The sequence below is a fragment of the Pristiophorus japonicus genome, chromosome 10, assembly GCF_044704955.1.
Source record: "Pristiophorus japonicus isolate sPriJap1 chromosome 10, sPriJap1.hap1, whole genome shotgun sequence".
NCBI lineage: Eukaryota > Metazoa > Chordata > Chondrichthyes > Pristiophoridae > Pristiophorus > Pristiophorus japonicus.
Window position 1 is genome coordinate 146,547,334 of NC_091986.1, and position 25,956 is coordinate 146,573,289.

The following is a 25,956-nucleotide window of genomic DNA, read 5'->3' on the forward strand; positions in this document are numbered from 1 at the left end:
AATGTGTGCACCCCATATACCTCTGCCTCCTTGGCCTGAGACTCTGGTTCGCCGTGATCCGCCGTGGATCTGTCCTCCTCTGCAACATGGTGGTTTGCAGGATTAGCAGGGTTTGCAGCTCGCCTGTGCATACATTGGCGGTATCCCATTGTTCCACAGTCCTTGCAAACATATCCTTTGAAGCAGCATGAATGGAAATGATGATCACCCCCGTAGCACCAACAAGGTGTTAATGGCCTAGCACTCATCACCCTTGTTGGTGGACTCAGACATCTGCGGGTGTGTAACTGCAGGCATGTGAGACCTGCCCTGTATGTTGTGATTCGAAAACAACATTACTTTGTTCACAGTACTTGTAGCAGCACTCGTATACTGAGAGATTAGAATAGTTTCTGCATTAAGATCATTTATTTGCTGGAAGTTAGTCAGACATGTGATTCACACTTAGTGTGAGAAGGGTATAAAAGAGGTACAGAGGCCGGAATTTTGCCTACTTCTCAGCAGATCCCGTGCGGGCATTGGCCATGGTGGTTTGTGACCCTGCTGCTGGCTCCATCCCGCTGCTGAAAACAAACTTAGGTTAATAGAACCTATTAAGCCTTCCCAACACATTACCCAGCCCAATTTAAATGGAGTGGGTCTGGTGACATCATTCATGATGCGTTTTCAGCCGGGATCTTTAAAGGGACCATGGCCACATTAGATTTGACGTTTAATCTAACATAGTGTACGACAGTACTGGAATGCTGCAAACACTGACAATGACTGCACAGAGGCAGATGGCTGCACCCAGGTTCTCTGATGGCTCCCTCCATATGCTTGTGGAGGAAGTCAGAGCATGCAGGGAGGTCCTCTTCCCTTCCGATTGAGCGAAAAAGACCTCCCCAGGAGACCAGATTGCAGAGGAGGTCACAAGCAGGGATATGTTCAGGAGGACCTGGGTGCAGTGCTGCAAATGTTTCAACGAGACTTTGCTGGAAAGACTTGCAGCCTGCAAAATCTGTGCTGGAAATGGACTGAGCAACAGCTTTTGCCTGAAGAAAGTGATCATGTGTCAGGTGGGAGTTTTTACTATACATTTGCTGCTGTCAAGTAATCAGCTGGATCAATGTCCAGGGAACTCTCGCTTCAGGTTGACAGATGTGCAGCGTGGTTGCTGTAGCTATGCAGTTAAATTTTAAAAGTAAGTAAAAAAAAGCAGGTTCCCAATCCACTGTCAAAAACAACAACTTCCCCACCCGACCTGCCACCGATAGTGCCTGCTATCATCCTGGAAAATTCTGGCCTGTGATTCAATATCATATTCAATGGAGAGTAGTTTACCTGTCAAATAAACTCATAGTCATATTTGTCTGATTATGCAGGCTCTTCTAGTTCAACGACATGATTATTAAAACAGACTTATTATTGAAACAGTTACTCAGGAAGTGAGGATCTCAAACAGAACTGGTCTCAGAACAGCTTCAAAGATTAAATGATGTTCCACCCAAAGCAGGAAACCCAACTCACAGAAATATACTTTATAGATTGTAAAATCGAAGACTGAGGTGATAGAGGTCTTTAAAATTATGAAGGCATTTGTTAAGTTGAATGTAGAGAATGTGTTTCCACTTGTGGGGTAACCCAAAACTAGGCACCATGAATATAAGATTGCCACTAACAAATCTAATAAGGAATTCAGGAGAAACTTCTTTATTCAGAGTGGTGAGAATGTAGAACTTGCTACCACATGGAGTGGTTGAGGCAAACGCCATCGATACAATTAAGGAGAAGCTAGATAAGTACATGAGAAAAGAATAGAAGGCTGTGTTAGGGTGAGATGAAGTAAGGTGGGAGGAGGGTCACGTGGAGAATAAACACTGGCATAGACCTCTTGGGCTGAATGGCCTGTTTATGTGATGTAAATTCTATGTCAGATGATAAATGCTAATCACTGCACCACCTACAGGTGTGACGGCTACTGCAGATAAAAGTGGACACTTAACAAGCGTAAGAAAGATTTCTAAATCTCTGTGGCATTAAATTGACAGCAAGATCAATTTGTAATAAGTTTATTAGACACACATACATAGTCTATCAAACACAACAGCAGTCTTATTAGTATCCTACGGACTCCACCTTACCCGTTGTAATTAAGTAATGAGTTACAGATGTACACAGACATATACTTCCCTCTGAGTCAAGCAAAGCACATGGCTTTCTTCCTTGCTTCTTGGTCTGGTCTTGTGGAGAGAGAAGTTTCCTGCTTTACTGTGTGGTCATCCGAAAAGAGCGAAAAAAGAGAGAACAGGCTTTGCGCTTGCCTTTTTATTCTCTTAAGGTCCATTGTCTTTCAACATAAGTTGGTAAAGCCTCAGGATTGAGTCTTGATTCCAGGGCAGTTCTTTATTGGCTTTCCTCACACGTGACTGGGCGGTAGGTAAGTAGGTCTGCAAGAAAAAGGTAAGTGGTTGATATTTTATTTATTTTCAAAGTCTGTTGGGGTGATTTAATTTAAAATTGTGTTGGGAATTTTTTGATTTTTTTTTAAGTTAGGTTTTTTGAAAAATTATTTTTCTTTTTCTTGTGCTAGGTCTAACCCGCAGCCTTGGGGTAAATTTTTATAGATTTTAAAATTTATCGTCCATTTCCTTTAGACACCACCGCCCAATCTAGCCGAAATTGCACTTTTTGTGCACAGATTGTGGGTGCAAGGCCCATATTTTTCGCTGGGCGGATTTTAAAATGTTTTTTCCGGAATTTTCGCCGGCGATAATCTTCCCAGCCTTAACGGTTTTTTGGGCGGCAATCGGGGAAATTCCAGGCAATGGGTTTCAAAGTCATGCTCCTTTTGTTCCTCAAGCTCTGCCCACCCAGAGAAGATTTGAACTTGGCAGTATCCATTTTGTCTCGAGTTCAAACCGCAGCCTGTCTGTAAAATCTGCACTTTCGACATTTATACACACACACACACACACACACACAATTTACCTTTAGTACATTGCAACATATCAATTCTATCATTATACACTTTTATTCTCACACAAGGGTTTGTCATTGCAAATGTCTAATACAAGAGTTTGATGTACTTTGAGATGAAACATTGTGACCTGCTCAGCAGTTTCAATATACAATATAGTGCTGAAATATATGCACACAAACATAATTGCTCTTTATTATAGAAACAAACTTTCTGTAGCAAAGTATACAGAATAAGGAAAAGAGAAATTGTTTATCATATGTAAATCAGCACATACTGTATTATATCTAGAAAATCAGCAATGAAGGGGTAATGACAAGTAACCAGGCAGCAAGATAATGTTTATACTATAGTAATTACAAGGTCAGTTTTTTGTCCAAATGCTAGGAAAAGCAACTTACAAAAACTGATTTTTGCAGCATTAAAAGCAACAAGCAAAAACAACATTGTGGCAACTCAAACATAAAACAGGAGAGAAATTGCATTTTAAAAGGCATATTGAAGACTTGAAGCTAAAATGCATTTTATAACAAAATATTAATATCAAGTCAAGATACATGCGCTAGGTTGAAAAGAAGTACACGAATAAACAAAAAATTATGGTCACAATAAGCAGGGGATCAAAAAATTTACCGGATGTGTAGAGTAATAAAGGCAGAAAATCACTGAGGTCTTAAAGAATGGTACTAAATTAATTCATCCTTTTCACAAAAATGTTGAAGGAGGATTTCAGATACTGTCCAAAAGTCCATTCCGGAATCAGGAATGATTTCAAATCAATGTAAATTTCCACCAAGGAAGTTGGGAAGAAATGTGTGAAATTTCAGGTCAGTGAGATTCCTTCATCAGAAAGGAAACAAATATGTGGAGCTTTGATAGAAACCTCGGCATTTTCAGAATGCATTATATATTTATTATGTGGTTAATGCAATTCTGATTTTAAAGAAGGAAATAGATATACGACCTGTAGTTATAGGCCAGTACACTTAATTTCAGTAGTCAAAAAATACTTTATGGGATACAGTAAATAATCATCTAAAGAATGCAAGCTATTAAAGACAAGCAGCATGGCGAGTCAGCGGACCAGAGTCTATGCATGCAGTTTGAGCTAAGCTCCTTGGTATTACAATGTTTACCTTACAATTAATTTTAAGTTCGTCATTATCTAAGATATGAATGGAAAGTCAAAATCAACAGTGTCTAAAAATAGATTAAAATTAACCTCCTCAATCCAAGAAGCATGAAAAATACTTCGATTATTGAAGAATATAGTAACTCGTAAACGTATTTTACTCTGTGAAATTCATGCTTTGGGAATAAGCAGTTACAGTTACGCTCGGTGACCTTTTCCAAGATGGAAATATCTGCTGCTTTGAAATATTACAACTCTTCATTTCAGCCTCATTTCTAAAGTGTTTAGACGGGGAGATGTTGCATTTTTAGCACCAAACCTTCAAAGAAGTGGAAAATTGAATTCAGACACTCACTTAGGTCGCTATTAATTATTTTTAAATTGATTTGCCTTGTGTAAATTCCCCTATCTTGGGGAAGTCATACCTATTCTAATAGGAGTTTTAATATATAATTGCAGTTTTGAAAACCAGCCCTAGTTTTAGAAAAGGCAGAGAAGCAGGGAAAAACAGTGAGCCAGACAATGCAATATTACTTCATCATCATTCTCGGTGTGCTGAGAAAAAGCATGGCTCCAACCAGTGGGAATACCTCAGTTGAGAACATTTTTTATTATTTAATTTTTTTTTTTAATTACAAGTATACTAGCAGAGACCCACAAAATATTTGCGGTCAAATTAGTATCTTTATTGCAACAGTACTTGTTTAGACTATCATCTTGGTCTATAGAATCAATGCTGATGTCCTCCCTCCCCCTCTCTCCACGCGCTCCTCTCGGCTCCGCAGCAACGCTCGGCGAGGCCCCTCATTGGAGCAGATCCAGCATCAATCAAACTTTTAAAATTCGCACCATCGCTCCCCATCCTGAGTGGTTGAAGGGCCTGATCGTCCATTCGTCGGTGCAACTCAACCCCTGGCACTGCCCCAGGACAGACAAAAACTGCTATTATTATTCGAGATTATCACTGGTCATGATTGATATTTCAGCCCTCCTGTTCTCACAGTTGAGGGATCACTTTAACAGGAAGCATGCACGCTAAACAAAAAAACAATTTTCAGAGAAAGCTTTTTTTTTTAGAAAATACCAACTTTATTTTTGGTAAGCTAGCCAAAAGGAATTTTTGCCTTTACATATGTGTCTAATTGTAGAATAACAGTCTTATCAAGGAAAATATGACACACAAAGGTAACTAAGTGATTGAATAATTATGGTGATCATAAAATAATCTTTTATGAATAAACCAATAACAGACTGCGCTACGCCGTGTCAAAAATACTAACTGGTGCTCCGCTGACCAATGTATCCAGAAGAAAAAAATGTGTGTACATGGAGATGTAATTTGATTAAATTACTTTGCTGTAAATTTTCCAAGTGAATCAGAAGGTACACATAGGTAGCCATGAATCCAATTTTAAATTTGCATTATCTTTTTTTTTAAATACATTTTTTTTGCTCCTTTTCTGACTGACATTTGGATATATTTCTACAGACACTGGCAGCCTCCAGTGGAAATGTTTCATGTTTGAGCCCAGATAGTGAACAGTGGCAGGCTATTCTGACCATGGAGGTACCACTGTTGAGCCCACTTGAACTCCATACACACATTTCCCAGCACGGAACGCCAAATAGTAATCAGGAGCAGAACTGTGGCTGATTTTTCCTGTCACTAGCACGGGAATGATGAAGCCAACATAGTGACCCAGCTGTTAATCCTGTACAGATTAGTTAAATGCACAGATTGGTAACTGAACCTGTACATTACTGGACAGTGGCTGTATCCACAAGACCAGGGATGCCTTCAGGAGCCACACAGGTGCATATCATGAAGCTTCAGAGCCACATGTAAAGTTTAAATACATGACCTTATTAATCTGCATGTAGATCAAGTTGCTGATACTGATGCATCTTGGAGATGATTTAGGATTTATTCACCAATGAGGCAACAGTGCTACAAACAGCCCTTTCCAAGCCTACAGAATTCAAACAGGTCAAACTAATACATAACAACTAGGACTGCATTGCCTAGCTTTCAAGAGCTGGACTGCTCGGGATCACATGTGGCTCACAGATCACTGTTTGGGCCCTTCCTTAGATCATTGATAGACATCCATATCCAGCTACAGATACCACTATAGTCGCTTGTTTGTCGTTTAAAGAAAGTTGTACATAGAAAGAAAAAAAAATCAGTACATAGGTCTGCCAGCATAATATAAATTCAAATTTGCTTACTGTATTTTATCCCCAATATTCTTCCTTCCTCTCCTAAAAACAAAGAAAATCTCCTGGGAGGTATGAACTCACACTGAAGTCCACAAGCAGTGGCTGCACCCATACCTCACTGGAGTGGCCATTTTTGATGCAATTGTGCTGGAGGGAGGGGTGGTAGGCACCATCACAGCCAAGCCCAGCCCAATTCTGTCCTCAGCTGACAGCTATTTATGCACACTTTTAAGTGGGGTGAGGGAATCACTAAGTAGCAATCAGGAGCAAGAACCTTGGCAGAATTTATTTCTTCCCCAGCCTAGAAACACTTGTAGTGTCCCAGCTGCTGTCACAAATGAAATCAGCTAACTCCACAGTGAATAAACCTGAAACCACTCTGGTTATATGGCTCAGTTCCATTTATTGCAATTTACTTGCTTGGTGCTTGATAAAGCTAGGTTTTAACAGTTTGTCCGAAAGGTTTACTGCGTGGTACATTAGCATATATTCACTGATTCATTGGACTAATTTTGTTATCTTAGTTTTCCCTAAATATTTTTGAATACTACACTATATTAATATTTTCTGAATAGAGAAAATCACTGGTACTTGAGCTCAAATGATATTTTTCTAAATTTCTCATTTGTATCAGAAATGCAGGGGACCGTGAAGCTTATTTTAATTCACAGTATTCCTAAAACTATACATACACAAAATCTATATCTTGTTTTCTGGTTATAGTTTTTGTTCAATGTACTGGACTAAAAAGGTTTATTACAGCTTATCAAAGACCAAATCATAGAATTTCATGCATCTGGAAATAAATTGGTAGGGTATAAACATGATCTTCACCAATTCTATTTGTAAACATACCTCCTGGCCAGAAAACTTATCCAAATGGTTGGAGTAAAATTGAACAACCATTTATTCAGTCCAGTATTTGAACACTCAAATCAAGAAAACTTCTAGCATTAAATCAAAAGGCTGAATAATAGTGGTTTAAAATTTAAACCGATAATTATGATAGCAGTGACCAGTCTTGGTCGAATATCACAGGGCCTCAATTTACTGAAAGCACGGTGCAATTTTTACAATAATATGCACAGGTCTTTTTATCTAATCTTCTATTTTTATATTGTGCAAATATACTATATTAAAACATACAGCAAACTAACAATGGACTAGCACTTGGTTACTGAAATGGGATCATCCCAGTACCAAACTAATGTCTAGATACATATTCTCTCAGTTAAAACTTCCATGTAAACAAAAGTAAATGTCAAAACTAAAGGTAGAGGTAGTCTGTGTATTAATTGTGGAATGGCTGTCGCATAAAACATGCTTTCCAGTGGAAGTGACTAGAGAGTAATCAGAGCACGAAACCCAGCCAAATTTTCTCTCCCTAACCCACAGGCACTGAAGCCAATTGTAGTGAGCCTACTGTCTCATCTGAAAGTAGCTAACTGGGACCTTCCTGGTCTGTCCTCAACTACTCACCAAATAAACTCAGTGAACTATCAGACATTTTTAAATAAACAAATTACTTGTCAGTCACAGTTTCAAAACAGTGTTAAAAATAGTTAATGCATAGAGGACTACAGTAGCATTTTGCAACCTCAAACATTCAAAATAAAATGTTCCAATCTCACGTGAGTGGATTGGTAACAAAGATGAATTTTCTGTGTTCCTTCCATTGTACTCTGTAGTGTCAGGAACCAGCTAACACAGTGGAGTACTACACTCCTTTTTCCATTTCTGGGGCCTGGACTTGAATCTAATCAGGGCATATGAGATAGAAATCTCTCTAAAAGCAATTGAGCTTCCTCAGTGAAACTGGATTAGAAAATCTCAATTCACACTGACATAACATTGGAATTTGTCATTAATTGGATAATCTGTCATGTTATCAGGACTACATGATTAAATGGGAAAAAAAAAACACACCATTGCAGGAAGGGACTTGTCTGAAAAATAACTATGTACAGGCTACGATAAAAGTATTTTACATGTTAAAATTACATTGCATCACTGGCTACTCTGAGTCACGTAGCTAACAATGGCTAGATGAAGAGTTTCAGGCATCAACTCAAAAATCTAGATCCACCAATGATAAAATCTGGTAATAATTGAGGGCTATAATATAGGCCTTAAAGTTGCTGTAAAAAGATTGTTGTACAATGTACAAATTATCAGTGTACAAACAACTTGCATGCAATTCCTTTTAAGAGTTGTTAATTTCAAGGCCATAGATATTTTTCCCCAGCATGTCCTTTTAGAGATTAATTATTAAAAGATTTTTCTCCTAGACTAAAAACATCCTTCCATTAATCACTAATTCTTCTAACAGTACAACTTAACCAAACACTATCAAAATTCAAATCTAAATTAACATTTTATATCTTGTGCAGCAGCCTCATTTTAAATAATCTGAATTTGAAAGTTAAAATTTCAAGTTAAAAGTTAACATTAAGATGTCTACTTGTCTGGAAGTGTTCACAAAATGAGAGGTAAAATTTGCAACCAAATCTGAGAGAACCTGCCGTAATGCACAGATAAAAATATATAAGTTGCATTCATAGATTGTGGGAAAGCCATTTATAATAAGCTTTATACAACACATTTGTGATACATTTTGAAAGTAAGGACAGCTCAGTTTAGATTAGTCCCAGTTTTAAAAATAATATGCTTTTAATTAAATGGAATCATTGTTTTTGGCAATCTTTTTGCAACTGCAAGCGTTCTCTTTCAATTTGCAGACGCTCTTTCTCTATCTGCAGCTTTTCCGACTCAATATTTAAGAACTGTAATCTTTCTTTTTTTAGCTGCAAACGTTCTCTTTCCAATTTCAGCTTTTCTGCTTCAATATCCATCGGTTTTAAACTTGTCCTTTCAGTCAGCAAGTTACATTCCTTCTCCGGTGGTACCTTTCTGGCCTGCATGGTCAATAGCTTCAATTTCTCTTTCTTGATGTGCAAACGCTCTTTCTCCAGCTGTAAGCGTTCCTTTTCCAGCTGCAGCCTTTCATTTTCGATATCCAGATAACGCAACTTTTCTTTTTCAATCTGCAAGCGCTCTTTCTCCACCTGTAATCTTTCAGATTCTAGGGCCACTCGTTGTTTCTCCAACTCTAACCGCTGTTTCTCTATAAAGAAAAGTGCATGTGAATTGCAATTATCCACTGCAGGTTGATCAGAGCTTGAAGAATGTCCCTCTGCCTCCGAAAAATTGTCAGTTTCTTCTAGTGGTCGAATAGTAGGACGTGGACTGGCAAGTACACCATGTTCTTCTTCCATATTTCTAATCTGTTAAAACAAAATTTTAATATTTATATATACGCTAACAGATTCCCGCAGCATTGCTCAGTGAGTCAGATGTTAGTTACACTGTTGCAAGAGTGGGCTGTGAAAGTGGGAGACACATGCGCATCACCAGCTAAACAATTTGGAAAGAAGTTTATATGGGATCTTTCCCAGAGATAGTGAAGCCATTTTGATTGATTTCTTAAATAGTTTCTTTGCCCACTGCAAGTAAAACTTAAGTTGCTTAAATAAATTGCTGCTTGTAATATGGGGAAGCACCTCTTTAAGGTGTTTAAGGTGCACCTTTTTATAGCGAAGGCAAGATATAAAATTACATGTCTATCTTATTTGCCCCTTTCTTTCTTTAGCAAGCATCTCTGCAGCAAGTACTCAGCGTATTAACGCTGCAAGATAATCTGAATTCAGAACTTTTATTTAAAATTTCCTCCAACTTAAATAATGACAGTACTTCCACAAGTTACTACCTGTTTTCTTTAAACAGCATTGGTTTTGCGTTCTAAGCATAGACAAATAAAAAGGAAAAGCAACTGCTGTAACCATTTAGAAGGCATTGCGAAATATAAAAATTACACATTGAAATTTGATATTGTTTAAAGTTTCATTGTCACACATGTAACATGCTGTAAACAATTTTAATGTAGTAACCTAAATTATAGAATCATAGAATGGTTACAGCATGGAAGATCGCCATTCGACCCGTGCCGACTCTCAACTAGTTCCACTCCCTGCCCTTTCCCTGTAGCCCTGCAAAAAATGTTTTTCTGCAAATACTTATCCAACTCCCTTTTGAAAGATAAGATTGTCTCCACCACCCTTTCAGGCAGTGCATTCCAGATCTTAACCACTTGCTGTGCAAAAAATGTGTCTCCTCAGGTTCTCGACCCTTCTGCCACTGGGAACAGTTTCTCTCTACCTACTCTGTCCAGATCCCTCATGATTTTGAACACCTCTATCAAATCTCCTCTCAATCTTCTCTGCTCTAAGGAGAACAACCCCAGCTTCTCCAGCCTATCAAAGTAATTGAAGTCCCTCATTCCTGGAATCATTCTCGTAAATCTTTTCTGCACCTTCTCCAAGGCCTTCCTAAAGTGTGGTGCCCAGAATTAGACACAGTGCTCCAGTTGGGGCAAAACCAGTGTTTCATACAGATTCATCATAATTTCCACACTTGTCCCTTTTCCATTAAAAATTACCACTGAAAAAAATTGACGTTATGCTTTATATTGCGTTTGATGTTTTATAAAAAAAACAAATTCATTATTTTTACTGTTCTAAAATGGTATCCTTGAGTGTTTCATTCTCAGTAATTCTCCTTTGGACGGGCAGGCACCACACACAGCAAGTCTTCATGTGCTCGGAGTGACCAGTTTTGCTGTTTGCCATAAGTAATTCTACAATTTCTATGCAAAGGTTTACATTCAAAACTAGTTTCCCAGCTTGAGTCCCAAGCTTCTTACCTGGGCACAGGCTTCGAGCAGAAAAGAATGCCAATGGTATTTTAAACACAGAAACTACTACTAAAAAGAGATAAATTTCTCAAGACTAGATTTTAATTCCTGGGTGGGAATGCGGCAAAGACAGTCGGCAGGCTTGGCATATTTTAATTAGCATGCTGCTTACCGATTTTTCGACCAAACCAACCGAGAAGCATTAAAATAATGTATCCTCCAACTCCAACCATGAGCAGTGCAATGGGAGCTCTGCTAATAAATTAAAAGTGGCCATCTAGGGCTTGTGCCTAGACAACAACTCCAAGCAACTGTAAAAATGTTTGGTGCTTTTGAGCTACAGCATGAAACGGAGAAGCATTTTCTAGCACTATAGTCGGACATTAGAATGCAGCAGTAGGTCAATAAGTACTCATTACATTTATTAACTTAAAATTATATTTACATGTTAAAGTATAAATCAGGAAATTATGATGTAAATATTAGTGAGAATGTTTATATAAACTTTAAAATGAACTATTTTTACTACAAAAGGAAAATAATGAGCCAGAATTTGAGATGTGTATGTCAGGGTACAGAGTTCGCTGTCATACTGTCTTTGAAATGGACGCAAGTTTGGAATTTCAAATGCATGTGCTAAATCCCAAACTTGCGACTTGATAGATCACCCGCTCTGCCTTGGAAATCCCAATTGCTATTGCAGAGTTGGACTAAATGCCCACCAACTGCCCAGCAATTACACTTGAAAATTTTACAGGGCCTGCTGTTTGCATCAGCGCAAGGGGATTAAATAGAGACAGTTACTCATTCTATCAGCTCCGAAATGTGATGTAATGAATTGTAAAACTGTCTGAAACACCTCCAATGATTAATGTACAGATTTTTCAGATCTTTGTTTGGATTTATGTATGTATGTATCACCTGTCCATGTTAATACTGTCACATATTTCTGCTTCTTACAGATGTATTTTATATGAAATTTCACAGAGCTTGAATGATTTATCAGAACTCTAATTTCTAAATTAGATTGAAGAATTAATTCTCAAATAATATTTTAGGTGGGTCTGTGTGTGCGAGAGAGAGGAGAGAAAGAGAGGGTCATTTTGGAACTATTTGTTCTCCTAGTCCTCATAATTATTCTGAAAATACATCCAATTGCAGATAATTCTGTAAAAATATAATGTTGGGTGAAATGCAATATAAAGAACGTTGCCAGCATTGGAGGTAGGCACTATTCCTTTGGTGTACTGATTGGAGCACCAGGCCCATGTGATCCTAGCTACGCTTCCAACATGCTGCACTAACGTTGCCAGCATTGGAGGTAGGCACTATTCCTTTGGTGTACTGATTGGAGCACCAGGCCCATGTGATCCTAGCTACGCTTCCAACATGCTGCGCTACTGGGATCTGTGTCCATTACGTTGTCCTCAAGTACACAGTATCAGAGAGCAAGTTCACGAAGGAGGGTCCCCATCAGTCAGGTTTGTATTCTATTCGGATGCCAGCGCTGTACTCCATCAGTACACCATCGGCCGCAGAATTTGCCCCAATATTTGTACTGGAGAGAACGTATTTAGATAACTGCAGAAATGAATCTATTCAATTTACAGTTACATTATTGCGTGAAATTCATTGAATAAAACTTTAAATGTAAATTTCAGTCACAACAGCATTTAAGTAATTCAACAAAATGAAATCAATTATAATGTAAGTGACTGATTATTTCAGAACTTGAATTGTGTGTATGCTCACAGTATTAATATTTGCTCTTACTCAGATCTCTCACTGTTCAGATAGTATTCTGCTTCAGACCGAAGTTAATTAAACAGGTGTCATTTTCAGTTAGTTAATTGATTAAAATACGTTCCCCTGTTGCATACTGCACACAGATGGTCATGTTTGTAATGAAATATTGTTGATGGATTATTTTGTTCCTATATCAGGAATTAATACTGCTGAGTAACAAATTTGATGAAATAGTGAAAGCAGCAATTTCCAGTTCAATTATAGTTATCAGCTCAACTTTAATGGCCACATAAGTCACACCAATTCAAAGACTCTCCAAATATTTAGAAAATTCATTAGACTACAAATGAAACAGAGCAATATGTTTCAGTAAAGCAGTATATCCAACAAAACAACATATTATGGGGAAAGAGCAGGAGAATGGGACTAATTGGATAGCTCTTCCAAAGAGCCGGCACAGGCAAAATAGGCCAAATGACCTCTTTCTGTGTGATATGATTCTATAAAGCATTTTAAATAGAATTACAAAGAATGTGCAGCACAAACAGGTCATTTGGCCCAACTGATCCATGCCGGTGTTTATGCTCCACACGAGTCTCCTCCCATTCCTCTTCATTGCAATCTACCAACATAACCTCCTATTTTTTTCTCCCTCGTGTTAAGTTTTCCACCTTAAATATATCTATACTATTTGCCTCAACTGCTCCATGTGCTAATGAGTTCCACATTTTTATCACTCTGGGTAAAGAAGTTTCTCCTGAATTCCCTATTAGATTTATTAGTGACTATCTTATATTCATAGCCTCTAGTTTTGGTCTCCCCCACAAGTGGAAACACCTTCTCTGCATCTACCCTATCAAACACTTCCATAATCTTAAAGACCTCAATCAGGTCACTCCTCAGCCTTCTATTTCTAGAGAGAAAAGAGTCCCAGCCTGTTCAATCCTTTTGAATAGGTATAACCACTCAGTTCTTGTATCATTCATGTAAATCTTTTTTGCACCTTCTCCAGAACCTAACAACTAACAAATAGGAAAAGGTCTTAATGTCCCTCAAGCCTACTCTGCCATTCGATAATATCATAGCTGAACTTCTTCATCAACTCCATTTTCCAGCCCTATCCCCATATCCCATTAGTACCCAAGAATCTATCGATCTCAGTCTTGAATATACGCAATGACTGAGCATCCACTGCCCTCTGGGCTAGAGAATTCCAAAGATTCACAATCCTCTGAGTGAAGAAATTTCTCCTCATTTTAGTCCTAAATGGCCAACTCCTCATCCTGAGACTATAACCCCTCGTTCTAAATTCACCGGCCAGAAAAAACTTTGCAGCATCTACCCCGTCAAGCCCTCTAAGAGTTATATACATTTCATTGAGATCATCTCTTCTTCTTCTAAACTCTAGAATATTGGCCCATTCTACTCAATCTCTCCTTTGAGGACAGCCCTTTCATCCCAGGAATTAATCTCGTTAATCTTTGCTGCAAACACTTGTTCTGGATTCTCCCACCAGAGGCAGTAGTTTCTCTGTATTTACCATATTAAATCCTTTTATCATTTTAATTAGATCACCCCTCAATCTTCTAAACTCAAGGGAGTACAAGCCAAGTTTATGTATTTAGACATCTAGGCTCCAAGCTCTAGAATTTCCTCCCTAAACCTTCCACATTCCTCTTCTCCCTAAAAGCCACTTCTTTGGCCAAGCTTTTAGTCACCCCTCCTAACACCTTTTTCACTGGCTAAGCATCCATTTTTCTCACACCTCTGTAAAGCACTTGGAGCATTAAATGCACTATATAAACGCAAGCTGATGTTATACATGACTTCAAATTGTAAAAGTAAAAAGTGAGGAGTACTGACTGGGTGATTGCCCCTGGATAGGCACGGAGCCTATCTGAAGGCATATCGAAGATAAAGTAAATGGGGAAGAATGCTCAGAATGGATAGGTGAAAGAGGGAACCTCCAGTTTGTGGACTGGTGGCTGACACTGGCACACTTCCATCTTGCTGATGAGCATGTGGACATCTCTGCACTACAATCCCACATCTATATTCATAAATGAATGCAGTATCAATTGTAATCAAATCTTTGTATCACTGCACTTACTACAAATGATTCTTCCCAACAAAGCTGTAGAATACACATTTGCCAGAAACCTAATCACTTTCATCTCCCCTCAGATCATGCTCGGATAATTAAATGGACATACCTCTGTATTTTGCGGTTCCAGTTCCTCCTCTTCTTCCTCCTCGTCATCATCATCACCTTCTACTTTAACTACACAAAGAGGTCTATTAGGCTCATCGATCAATAACGAATCTTCAAACTTATAAGATGTTTCACCATTGACAACACTGTGGTTAAAACCATGTAGTGAAGTAGGACTACAGTCAGTCATCATTGCTTCCATCCTATCCAAGCATTCCCCTCTTTTCTTCAAATAACACTTTAAATCAGTATATTTCTTCTTCACTTCATATGCAGTGCGCTGTTCACCACCACTTGCAGCACTGACTTTTTCTGCTATCTCCTTCCAAGCCATCCATTTTAACTCATTGGTTATTGCATCATGTTGCTGTGTATAAATTATATCTCTTCTGTCCTCCACTTCCTTCAGCAAGGTTTCAGTTTCTTTCATTGTAAAATTGCTTTTCCTCTTCCTCTTGAACTGTTTCATTCTAAAAATATATTTCAAAAAAACTAATGATTTCATCGTACAAATTACTTAAAAAAATTCAAGACTCCGTATATTGTACATGAAGGCTTGTGCAAGTGAAACAAACTTACAGACTTGGTAAACAAGTTTTACAAACCATTATTCAACTTTATGAAATAGTATATGTCAGCAGGATTTTTCTGGCTCCCTGCAGCATTTCTGTGCCTTTGGCCAAGAACACATCAACCTCCTTGGGTACCATCTCAGGCTGTGTCAGGAAGTGACACTGGCCATTCTACTTGAACCTGAACCCAGCTCCAATATCAAAACAGTCTTCTTGCATCTCAAGGCTTGATTTCTCCAACACCTTGTTGCATTAAAACATACAAAAAAGGACAGGCAACGAACAACTGGTCCTGTTGTATACTGTTGTTATGTAACTTCTGCATACCATCACTCTCCCATTCACTTCCATGCATCAACCCATCCATAGAAACATAGAAAATAGGTGCAGGAGTAGGCCATTCGGCCCTTCTAGCCAGCACCGCCATTCAATGAGTTCATGGCTGAACATGCAACTTCAGTACCCCATTCCTGCTTTCTCACCATACCCCTTGATCCCCCTAGTAGTAAGGACTTCATCTAACTCATCCAAAAACACTGCAGCCCTTCTCCTCACCTGCACTAAGTCCTACAAGCTCCCTGTGCCCCTACACATTTGTTAAGTCTTCCATGAGTTTGCCCCAGTCTACCTTAGTGATCTTTTACTGCCTGTCCCTGCATGCACACTCGTCTATCTAGCACTGCATTAGCCTCAACTCTTTCTGCTTCCGCTCCACCACTGCAGCAAATCATTCACCTATTAATGATCTCTACCTTGCCACCTCTCATCCAGCTTTCAAAACCCTTATTTTTTTAAACAGTGCCTTCAGTTATTTATTCTAGACTCTATTTTGTTCCCTATTCCCCATGTTTGGTGCCCACTTTTCCTTATTGTAATGCACCCAGACATCCTCTTGTACATGGGGAGTGCCATATAAAATGAAAGTTGATGTTGATATCGATTCTATAATTTGCATCACAACAATGCTGGGTGCAAAGGATGCCTGTGTGTCCCTGGTATCCAGTATTGCTAAGGTCCTGAGGGGATTTAAATGTTAAAAGTTTTTGGGCACCAAGCTAAGCCACAAATAGTATTAGTGCTGCCCAAAGCATTTAAATGTCCCACACTCGTAAATGGACCAGGATCAGAGGCATTAGAAAGGGGAGGGCAGATGTTCCACCCTATACAAGATCCACTCAAGGGTGGCTCATGTAGAATTTCAATCCGCATCGCTTTAGGAATGGTAATCGAGAGGTTCGGGAGCAAAATATAGGTACTTTGCCAAGTTTCCAGATTGCAACCATATAAATACTACTGTATTGAAGGAAAGGATCTAAACCTCTCAGTACTCTCTGGGATCTGTCCTTAGATACAAGTAACTTTCAAATTAGCAATGCTTATTTACATGCATCACAAATTTGCTGCATGTTTATACTAAATAATATAATATAATTCTTGCTGGTGTTACAATTTCTTGCAATTATGACATACTATTCAGAAATTATTCTGTATCAGCTAAAGACTTCTGAACCAAACTTCTGTATTAAGCACTAGTGTCCTCCCAGCCAAGGATTGAGAACATGCATCAGGCCATAGGAGGTCTATTGACTCGTGGGACTCCATTGCTATTTCTTCAATTAACCACAATAGAAGATACTTGTTCTTATCGGTTAAAGTCACATTATGCTGTCATGTAATTTACATACACATAGTCAACATCTATAATTCATTGCTGATAATTGAAAGTTGTTTTCTGCACTAAAAAATTGAATTATCCAATAATTTGAATTAAGTTTTCTTTAAATTAAAAGTAGGTTGTATTCTAATCAAAAATAGTTTTGCCTTATAATATAGGTTTATTTCAGGAACTGATCTATTAAATGGGCCTATTCTGCACAAAATAGGTTTGAAAGTAGTCTTGTATGACTCTCCCTCCCTGTGAACAGTGACGAGAGAGGTAGGAGAATAAGCAAATATTTTCCAGACATGAAAAATGGTCTTGGCAACTGCCCAGATGTGGGATAAAATCAGCTCATGGTTGAATAGAATGCTAAGACTGAACCAACACTTGCTTCATGCAGAGGAGATTGATGATGCTGGAACCTAAAACACACATGACCATGATACCAAAAGAATAGCTTCAATTTTGTCATCATTGAGCTAAAGGAAATGTTGGCTTATGCATGGCTTGGTGCTGAACAGACAGTGAGATAGTACAGTAACAAGGTTGGGCTCATCGGTGTTGGAGGAGATAGGTTAGGAATGCATCTTTCTTCAATCTAAGCAAATCGGAAAAACACGATAAAGAGGCTAGCATTACTTATACTCACAAGGGTAATGTATGCATGCATAGCAATGTTGCTAAACTTTTGAATCGATTACTATATGGTGTCAGCCTAGATTATGTGCTCCAAGTCCTGGAGTGAGACTTGATCTCACTGTCTTCTGAACTAGAGGCAAGTTTACTACCAATGAGCCAAGGCTAAGGTTGTGAGTTAAAACCCCACTCAAGGACCTGACCACATAATCTAGGCTGGTTGTACAATTGAGGCAGTACTGTAGTTTCAAAAGTGCTATCTTTCAAGAGACATTAAACAGACTGCTCACTCAATTGGACATAGAGGATACAATGACATTGATAAAAGGGATTTCTCCCAGCATCCTGGCCAATATTTATCCCTCAAACACCACCACCAAAAACAGGTTATCTGCCCATTTATCACATTGCTGCATGTGGAACCTTGCTATATGCATGTTGACTGCTGTGTTTCTCTATATTATAATAGTGACTACACTTCAAAACATGCTTTATTGGCGATAACACAAAGCCTGAGGTTGTGAATAAATGCTATTTTTTCTCTTTTTTGGTGAGCTCAAGACTCACATCATGAGTATAACTCACTCAGGGGGAAATCTGGTACAAGCATCGAAAGAAAGTGTTAAATAGCCCAAACTGTAACATATGAAAACTAGCCCCAAAGCATTAGTCTATCTTTCTCTTCTAGATTATTCATGACCTGTTGTGCATTTCCAGTTTTTGATAGAGAGGTACGTTGTAGCCTTACTGACCACACCACAACTGCCCTGAAAGATTCAGAGTTTAACCGTTAAGTGAATAAAGACTCCAGAAACCAGCTCCAAAGGGGGAAAAAAGAAAAACTATAGCGCCTTTCACGACCACCGGACGTCTCAAAGCGCTTTACAGCCAATGAAGTACTTTTGGAATGTAGTCACCGTTGTAATGTAGGAAACGCAGCAGCCAATTTGCGCACAGCAAGCTCCCACAAACAGCAATGTGATAACGACCAGATAATCGGTCTCATTCTGCAGAATTTCACAAGCGCGATAGGCCACACTGCCAGTTAAACACAATGGGTGGAACCTCTCGGCTCACTCGAGCCAAGTCTAAAGAGAAAATAAATCGAAACTAATTAAAACTGCTCATTAATCAATGCAAGCTACAGGTACACTGGATGTTTACAAAAGACAGCTAATGCCTAAAGTACAATATGATTAAAGTAACCTGAGGGGATGACGGTGGCGTCCACGTTCCTAATACAAAGAACCTAACAACGGAAATGAACCTGCGCAGAGGCAATGCGCGCTAACCCTGTTACCGCTCCCAATTGGCTGCTCCCTTCTGTCAATCAAAGGAGTTTGTGCGGCTCTCCAAGGCACCTCCCTTTCCCATTGGTCAGCTATTACTGAGCCTTCAGTCAACGAACCTTCCGGAACAAAGGTCAAAGGGTCAGAGTAGCGGCTGCTCACCAATATTCCAACTGGCCTGGAGTGGCTTCAGCACCATGGTGGACGTGTGGCCGCGGCCATGATCAGCCCGAGGATGGACAGCGTGCGCTGGCTTTTCCGTTGCGGCGCCTGGCAGCCCGCTCGCTCCGAGTGGCTCCTGGCGGCTCGCTGTGTGCAGGACGAGGAGAAGCAGCGCGTCGGCAGATTTGTGTTCGCGAAAGACGCCAAGGCCGCCATGGTAACTTAAAACAAGCCGGCGGGAGCTCTGTGTAGGTTTGCGGGTGGTGGCGAGCCTGCGGCTAACCTAGATCCAGCTGAAGATGATCCGGGGAGGAAGGCGGTAGGACGGGTGGAAGGATGCCAGGGACACAATGTCTGGTTTTGAACCCGGAACAGGCTAGGGCCAAGTGAGAGACCTGCGTACAACATGAGCTGGTGTGCTACATAAATAACTGCAATCACCATGATCCTTGCAAATGCTCCATCGTTGACCTCCCTTTCCAACATAATCCTAAATGTGTTGCCAAATATGTGTTCTTTCCTGCACCTTCCTGTTTTAATCACTTCAATCAGGTTTCTGCCCCTGCAACAACAAAGTGGCCTAACGAAAGTCACAAATTACATGCTCTGTAATTGTAACCATGAGGATTACAGTTCACCTCCTCATCCTCTTTGCAGCCTTTGACACTTAACATACCATTTTCCTCTCGTAGCTCTTCACCATTCCCTGGTGTAGTGGGACTGCTTTTGCTTGGTTCAACTCTTACCTATTCAAGTGTAGCAGAGCGGCTCCAGCAGTGACTTATCTTCCCATCCCTGAACCATTATGTCTGGCATCCCCCAAGGATCTATCCTTGGCTCTCCTTTTCCTCATCCACATGCTACCCCTTGGTGACATCCCCTGAAGAAATGGGGTCAAGTTCCATGTGTGTGCTGGCCACACTCAGCACCACCACTACATCTCTGAACCTCTCCATTGCCTCTTTTATCAGATTGCATGTCCAACATCCAGACCTGGATGAACTGCAATTTCTTTCAGTTAAACATTGGGGCAACCAAGTCATTGTTGTCAACCCACGCCATGAATTCCGAACCGTCGCCCCTGATTCCATCCTCACCCTGGCCACTGTCTCTGGTTGAATCAATAGTTTGCAACCTAGGTACTCTGCCCCAAGGTGAGCTTCTGATTCCACAGGCACTCCATCACAATGATCCCCTACTTCAGTTTATCTGCTGCTGAAACCATCATCCATGCTTTTGTCACCTCTGCACTCGGCTATTCCAATGTTATTCTTTCTCCTCTACTACTTGTGCCTTTTTTTTTAATCCTACTTTTTGCTTTTTTTTCATCAGAAACTGTTGTGCTACCTCCTCAATAGCATCTGGTTACTGTTGCTCATTGTCAGACGGCTGATTGTTCTTTTGAGGTTTAACCCTCTGGTGATATCATTAACCTTGATATTTAAATGTGGAGGTTCCAGAGAAGGATGAGCTTCAGTTGCCTATTTTAAATAAACCAGTAGGGGTGACGTTGGGTTGCTCCAGTGTCACTAACGGAAAGGCAAGTGCCTCCTGAAACTGAGGAGGCACCGTTAATATAATTAAACACAAAATCTAATTAAACTAAAATAAACTCCTAATTTAATCATATTCTTATAAGTGTTGATAAGACACTCTGGGTGGGGCGCACCTATCGTTTGAATCCGTCGATTTTCAGGTCTTTATTTATTTTTTGATGTCGCTGCTGCGGAGCGGAAGTGCCGTTGTCGGGTCAGCCGTTCCGACTCATAAGCGCCGTGCTGACTCGTCACAACGTCCCTCGTCTTCAGTTAAAGGGGGAACGTCGCTGTGAATTCTGCATTTATTTCAGTTCGTTCCACTGCGCCATCAGGGAAGGTTTTGGCTGGGCCAGCAGTCTGGCATCCAAGAGGGGGTGCCGGGCTGCCTTTTAGCGGCCCGCTGAACCCGTGGCCACCATTGTTGGGCTGACCTCTGAATCGGCCGACAATTAAAATAAAATGGCGACCCCGGCAGTGCGACCTCTGCTTTAAGGGCGGACTCGACGCCCAGCCACAAGAAGTTTCCCACCGGGGAAAGCTGTAAGGGGGGGGGGGGGGCACCAACCGGCAGCCGATCCGCTCTTGCGGAGCAATTTCCCGTGGGGCAATTTCCCACGTGGGGACGGGAAGACGGCCGGGGCGTTCCTGTACACCGCACCAAAAATAAAGGAGGGCAATTTACAAAATGGTGGCCCCTCTGCACTGACTGAGCGGTGATTGCTTTCCGCACCGTTGCCGTCTCTTTTGCCCACAGGCTGCAGAAAGCCCCAATCGTACTGGTGGACACCGTATGTTCCCTCTCGAAGGGCACCCGGGCATGGACAAAACCGCGAAAGACAGGCAGGCTACCAGATTGGCCCTCCCCATAGGTTGTGCTCATCCTGAACCTCTGAATGGCTGTCCAGTATTCTGTTGGCTGATCTTCCATCCTCTACACTCCATAATCTTTAGCTCCATCTAAACTCAACTACCTATATCCTATCCTGCGCCGATGGTGTTCTCTCGCATGTTGGGGGGGTGCTGCGCTGTGCTGGGCCGTTCCAGCTCTTACAGCCCCGCCCTGTGAGAGAATACCATTGGCAGGTCGGGGCTATACGAGCTGGAGCAGCCCAGGACAGTGCGGCACCTCCTTACCTGCGAGAGATCGCCATCAGCAGGTTGGGGCTTTAAGAGCTGGAGCGAGCCATTCCAGGAGGGTGATGGATTCGAGGAGGGCGACTGGATTGACATCACCAGAATCCAGGTCGCTGATTGGAGAGTGGATGGGACCATCGGCGGGATCGGGGCCCAGGTGCAGGAGGAGAGGCGGTGAACGTTTGGGGCCTAGGAGCGGCGAGGTTAGAGTCAAGGTGCGGCGAGGTCGGAGTCATGGAGCACAGCAGTGAGGCTGAGGAGTGGCGCAGCATATAACAACAGCGGGGTCGAGCCCAGGGAAGGTGCAGCACGGGCCAGCCCACACTGCAACCTAGGAATTCCAAGGACAGTAGGAGTATGTGTGTGTACTAGATCCATGCAGCAGAGCTTGGTCTCCATTCATCTTGGTTAACCCTTGTCACTAGACCAAGACCTTGCTCTATCAAGCCCGTGTGGTGGCTGGTGTGCAACGGCCACTTCACATTAAAAGAATTCACGTACAGGCCTATTCCACCATTCAAGATGTAGTTTGGGACCTGGAATGTCAGGTCCCTCATTGAAACACCTGTGAACTCATCCTTTTTTTGGTGTGGAAGTAGGTGGTGCTCGACACGAGGGACTGCCTAATACTATACTATACTATATCCTGCGCCAAGTCCGGCTCACCTATCCACCTTGTCCTTGCTGGCCTAGATTGGCTTCTGGTCTCCCAATGTTTAACATTCTAATCCTAATGTTTAAACCCATTCATGGACTTGCCCCTCCCTATGTCACTAACCTTCTCTAGCCCGATAACTTTCCCAACCAAACTCCCACCCCCCCCCCCCTCCCCCAAACTCTCCATTTCTCTGGCTCTGACCTCTCGTGTTTCCCCTCTTCCCCCATGCACCTCAGCATTGATAGCTGTGCCATGAACCACTTAAGCCCTACACTCTGGAATTCCCTTCCGAAGCTTTTCCACCACCTCCTCCTTTAAGACCTTAGATTAAAAACAACCTCTTTGAGAGTTTTTGTTCAGCCTACTAATATCTCCTTATTTGGCACGTCATCCATTTATTTCTAATTTTCAGAACATAAGAAATAGGAGCAGGAGTAGGCCTGCTTCACCATTCAGTAAGTTCATGGCTGGTCTGATCATGGACTCAGCTCCACTTATCTGCCCACTCCCCATAACCCTTTACTCCCTTATCGCTCAAAAATCTGTCTATCTCCGCCTTAAATATATTCAATGACCCAACCTCCACAGCTCTCTGGGGCAGAGAATTCCACAGGTTTACAACACAGAGAAGAAATTCCTCCTCATCTCAGTCTGAAACTATGCCCCCTAGTTCTAGATTCCCCTATTACTGGAAACATCCACTCTGCATCTACCCTGTCAAGCTCCCTCATTATCTTATATGTTTCAATCAGATCACCTCTCATTCTTCTGAACTTTAATGAGTACAGGCCCAACCTGTTCAACCTTTCTTCGTAAATCAACCCCTTCATTTCAGGAATCAACCAAATAAACCTTCTCTGAACTGCCTCCAATGCAAGTATAACCCTCCTTAAATAAGGAGACCCAAACTGTATGCAGTACTCTAGGTGTGGCCTCACCAATACCCTGTACACTTGTAACAGGACTTCCTTGCTTTTATACTCTATCCCCCTTGCAATAAGGGCCAACATTCCATTTGCCTTCCTGATTACTTGCTGTACCTGCATACTAACTGTGTGTTTCATGCACAAGGACCCCAGGCCCCTCTGTACTGCAGCATTTTGTAATTTTTCTCCATTTAAATAATAATTTGCTTTTTATTTTTTCTACCAAAGTGGATAACCTTACACTTTCTCACATTCTACTCCATCTGCCAAATTTTTGCTCACTCACTTAGCCTATCCCTTTGCAGATTTTTTGTGTCCTCCTCACAACTTGCTTTCCCACCCATCTATGTATCATCAGCAAACTTGGCTACATTACACTCGGTCCCTTCTATGAATGCCTCTATGAATTGTTTTGTTCTACGTTAACGATGCTTAACTATCGCAGATGGGTGAAGGGGTTAGTGAATTGTAGAAGTCACAAAAAAAAAGAGGGCAGTTATAAGTGTCTGGAGTGTCCCCCAGATCGGGGGGCACGCGATCTAATGTTTATTTGTACTCCTCAAAAAGAGTTGTAGAAGTCACAAATGCCCCAAAAGAAATTGGAGGGAAATTGGTTGACTGTTACTAAATATTTTGTGGCGCTTTGCATTCGGACACTTCAGTAACACTTGTGGCATGTTTTCTATTTCAGTCTTCTGCATTAAAGGAAGATGCTTCCCCCTTTAAGGCCTTTTTTGATATATTAGTAATCAGGTGGGCCTTGCGCAGTGGGATACTGTGTATGGGACAGGGCATCAAAATTGTACTTCAAACTGGAAATAGTGTGAAATAAGAGTAGTCGAGGGAAAATGTTGATGCATGTATGCAGCCAGCTCAAACAAAGACAATGGCAAATAAGCATAGTGTATTCCTTTCTGCTCAAGGTGCTCAGCTTGTGAATCATTAAAATAAATGTAGGTGGATGGGATGGAGATTTTTAGCCCACTGTTCAAATACAGCACTCATCAGGATTAAAATCTCCTTTCTCTGTTGGTTATTGAGAATTCTGTGTGAGAATGGAACTATTTTTAAGTGGGCGTAAGCTCACAGTACGATGCTGCTAATGGTTTTCAACTAATTCCCATGTTTGCAATCTTGCTGTAAGAAAACATGACTTGGAAACAGTCAGAAGAGATGCTTTCTGTAAAATTGGAATTGTTTCTAAATCAGTGGGTGAAATGGTCTGATACAGTCTGCTACAACAATCTGATCCTTAATGATCTCTTAGTTAGTTCTGAGAAAGCCTGCCTCTGCTTACCAAGACTTGTAGGTGAAGAAAAGGTGCTTGGATGAAGTACAGGTGAATGACTCCCACCTGTGGATCTGTACTCAGTAATAAGTCGTCACATTCTGGTTAGGAGAAAGGGAAGAGAGCATTGGCAGAAAAAAGGGAGCGGGAAATAAGAAAAACATAGAAGTTGTAATGAGTTATTTTTGCCTTTCGCCCTCATATGGCTGCAATGGTTTATATGATTTCCAAATATAATGTTGATAATTAACATTAAAATACCTTTTCTGCAATTTCCTTGGAATAGAGAAAACTTTCTGCTTCCCATTCAAAGTACTCAAGCAAATTTAATTTTTAACTGACTGTCTTACATAAGTTATCCATTAAAAATGTAATAACTATCTTATGTAAGTTTTCCATTGAGAAAAACAAAGTTCAGACACTGAAATTGCCTAGGCTAAAAAATGCTTTTAAATCCCCTAGTATAGGATACTATTTGGTTTACGAAGTTCATGTGACAAGTACCCTCTCAATAGGCCCAACTTTCTGCCCACTGGGAAAACGGCGCATCTCGATAAGGTGCGCCGACTTTCTGGAAGAAAAAGGGCGCCGAAAACTTACCTTGTGATTCTCCAGTCTCCTCAGGACACCTTCGTGCTCGGCGTGGCGCAGCACAAGGGGTCGGGGGCGGAGTAAGCGCCGGGACCTCTGCACATGCGCGGCAGAGTGCGCGTGCATGTGCAGTGGCTCCAGGCCCCCGAGGCTGCATGGGAGGGGCCCAACCCCAGCCCTGGCCGAATGGGCTCACTGGGCGAAGATCGGACTGGCCCTCCCTCCCATTCAGCCTTTCCCCCCCCCCCCCTCTTCTCCCCCCCTCTTCTCCCCTCTTCCCCCCCCCTCTTCTCCCCTCTTCCCCCCCCCCCTCTTCTCCCCTCTTCCCCCCCCCCTCTTCTCCCCTCTTCCCCCCCCCTCTTCTCCCCTCTTCCCCCCCCCCTCTTCTCCCCTCTTCCCCCCCCCCTCTTCTCCCCTCTTCCCCCCCCCCCTTCTCCCCTCTTCGCCCCCCCCCCTCTTCTCCCCTCCCCCCCCCCCCTTCTC

At 41.3% G+C, this 25,956-nt stretch overlaps 2 protein-coding genes across 4 annotated transcripts in view; one reads left to right on the forward strand and one right to left on the reverse strand.

Annotated features, from left to right (window-relative positions):
* Nucleotides 1–5,203: 5,203 nt before the first annotated feature.
* msantd4 (Myb/SANT-like DNA-binding domain containing 4 with coiled-coils) overlaps nucleotides 5,204–25,956 on the reverse strand; it is a 35,278-nt gene continuing 14,525 nt past the window's right edge. Inside the window, exons 1-3 of one of the 2 annotated variants that reach the window (XM_070892158.1) lie at nucleotides 19,094–19,149; nucleotides 15,021–15,489; nucleotides 5,204–9,595 (exon numbers count right to left, since the gene is read on the reverse strand). In XM_070892158.1, coding sequence (XP_070748259.1) covers nucleotides 8,996–9,595; nucleotides 15,021–15,488 — 1,068 coding nt within the window. In that variant the 5' untranslated portion in view covers nucleotide 15,489; nucleotides 19,094–19,149 and the 3' untranslated portion in view covers nucleotides 5,204–8,995. Of the gene's footprint in view, nucleotides 9,596–15,020; nucleotides 15,490–19,093; nucleotides 19,150–25,956 lie in introns of those variants that run through there. The other variant, XM_070892159.1, reaches the window with a different exon arrangement.
* The window catches only part of aasdhppt (aminoadipate-semialdehyde dehydrogenase-phosphopantetheinyl transferase), a 78,484-nt gene continuing 71,808 nt past the window's right edge, over nucleotides 19,281–25,956 (forward strand). Inside the window, exon 1 of one of the 2 annotated variants that reach the window (XM_070892161.1) lies at nucleotides 19,281–19,555. In XM_070892161.1, coding sequence (XP_070748262.1) covers nucleotides 19,397–19,555 — 159 coding nt within the window. In that variant the 5' untranslated portion in view covers nucleotides 19,281–19,396. The remainder of the gene's footprint in view (nucleotides 19,556–25,956) is intronic. The other variant, XM_070892160.1, reaches the window with a different exon arrangement.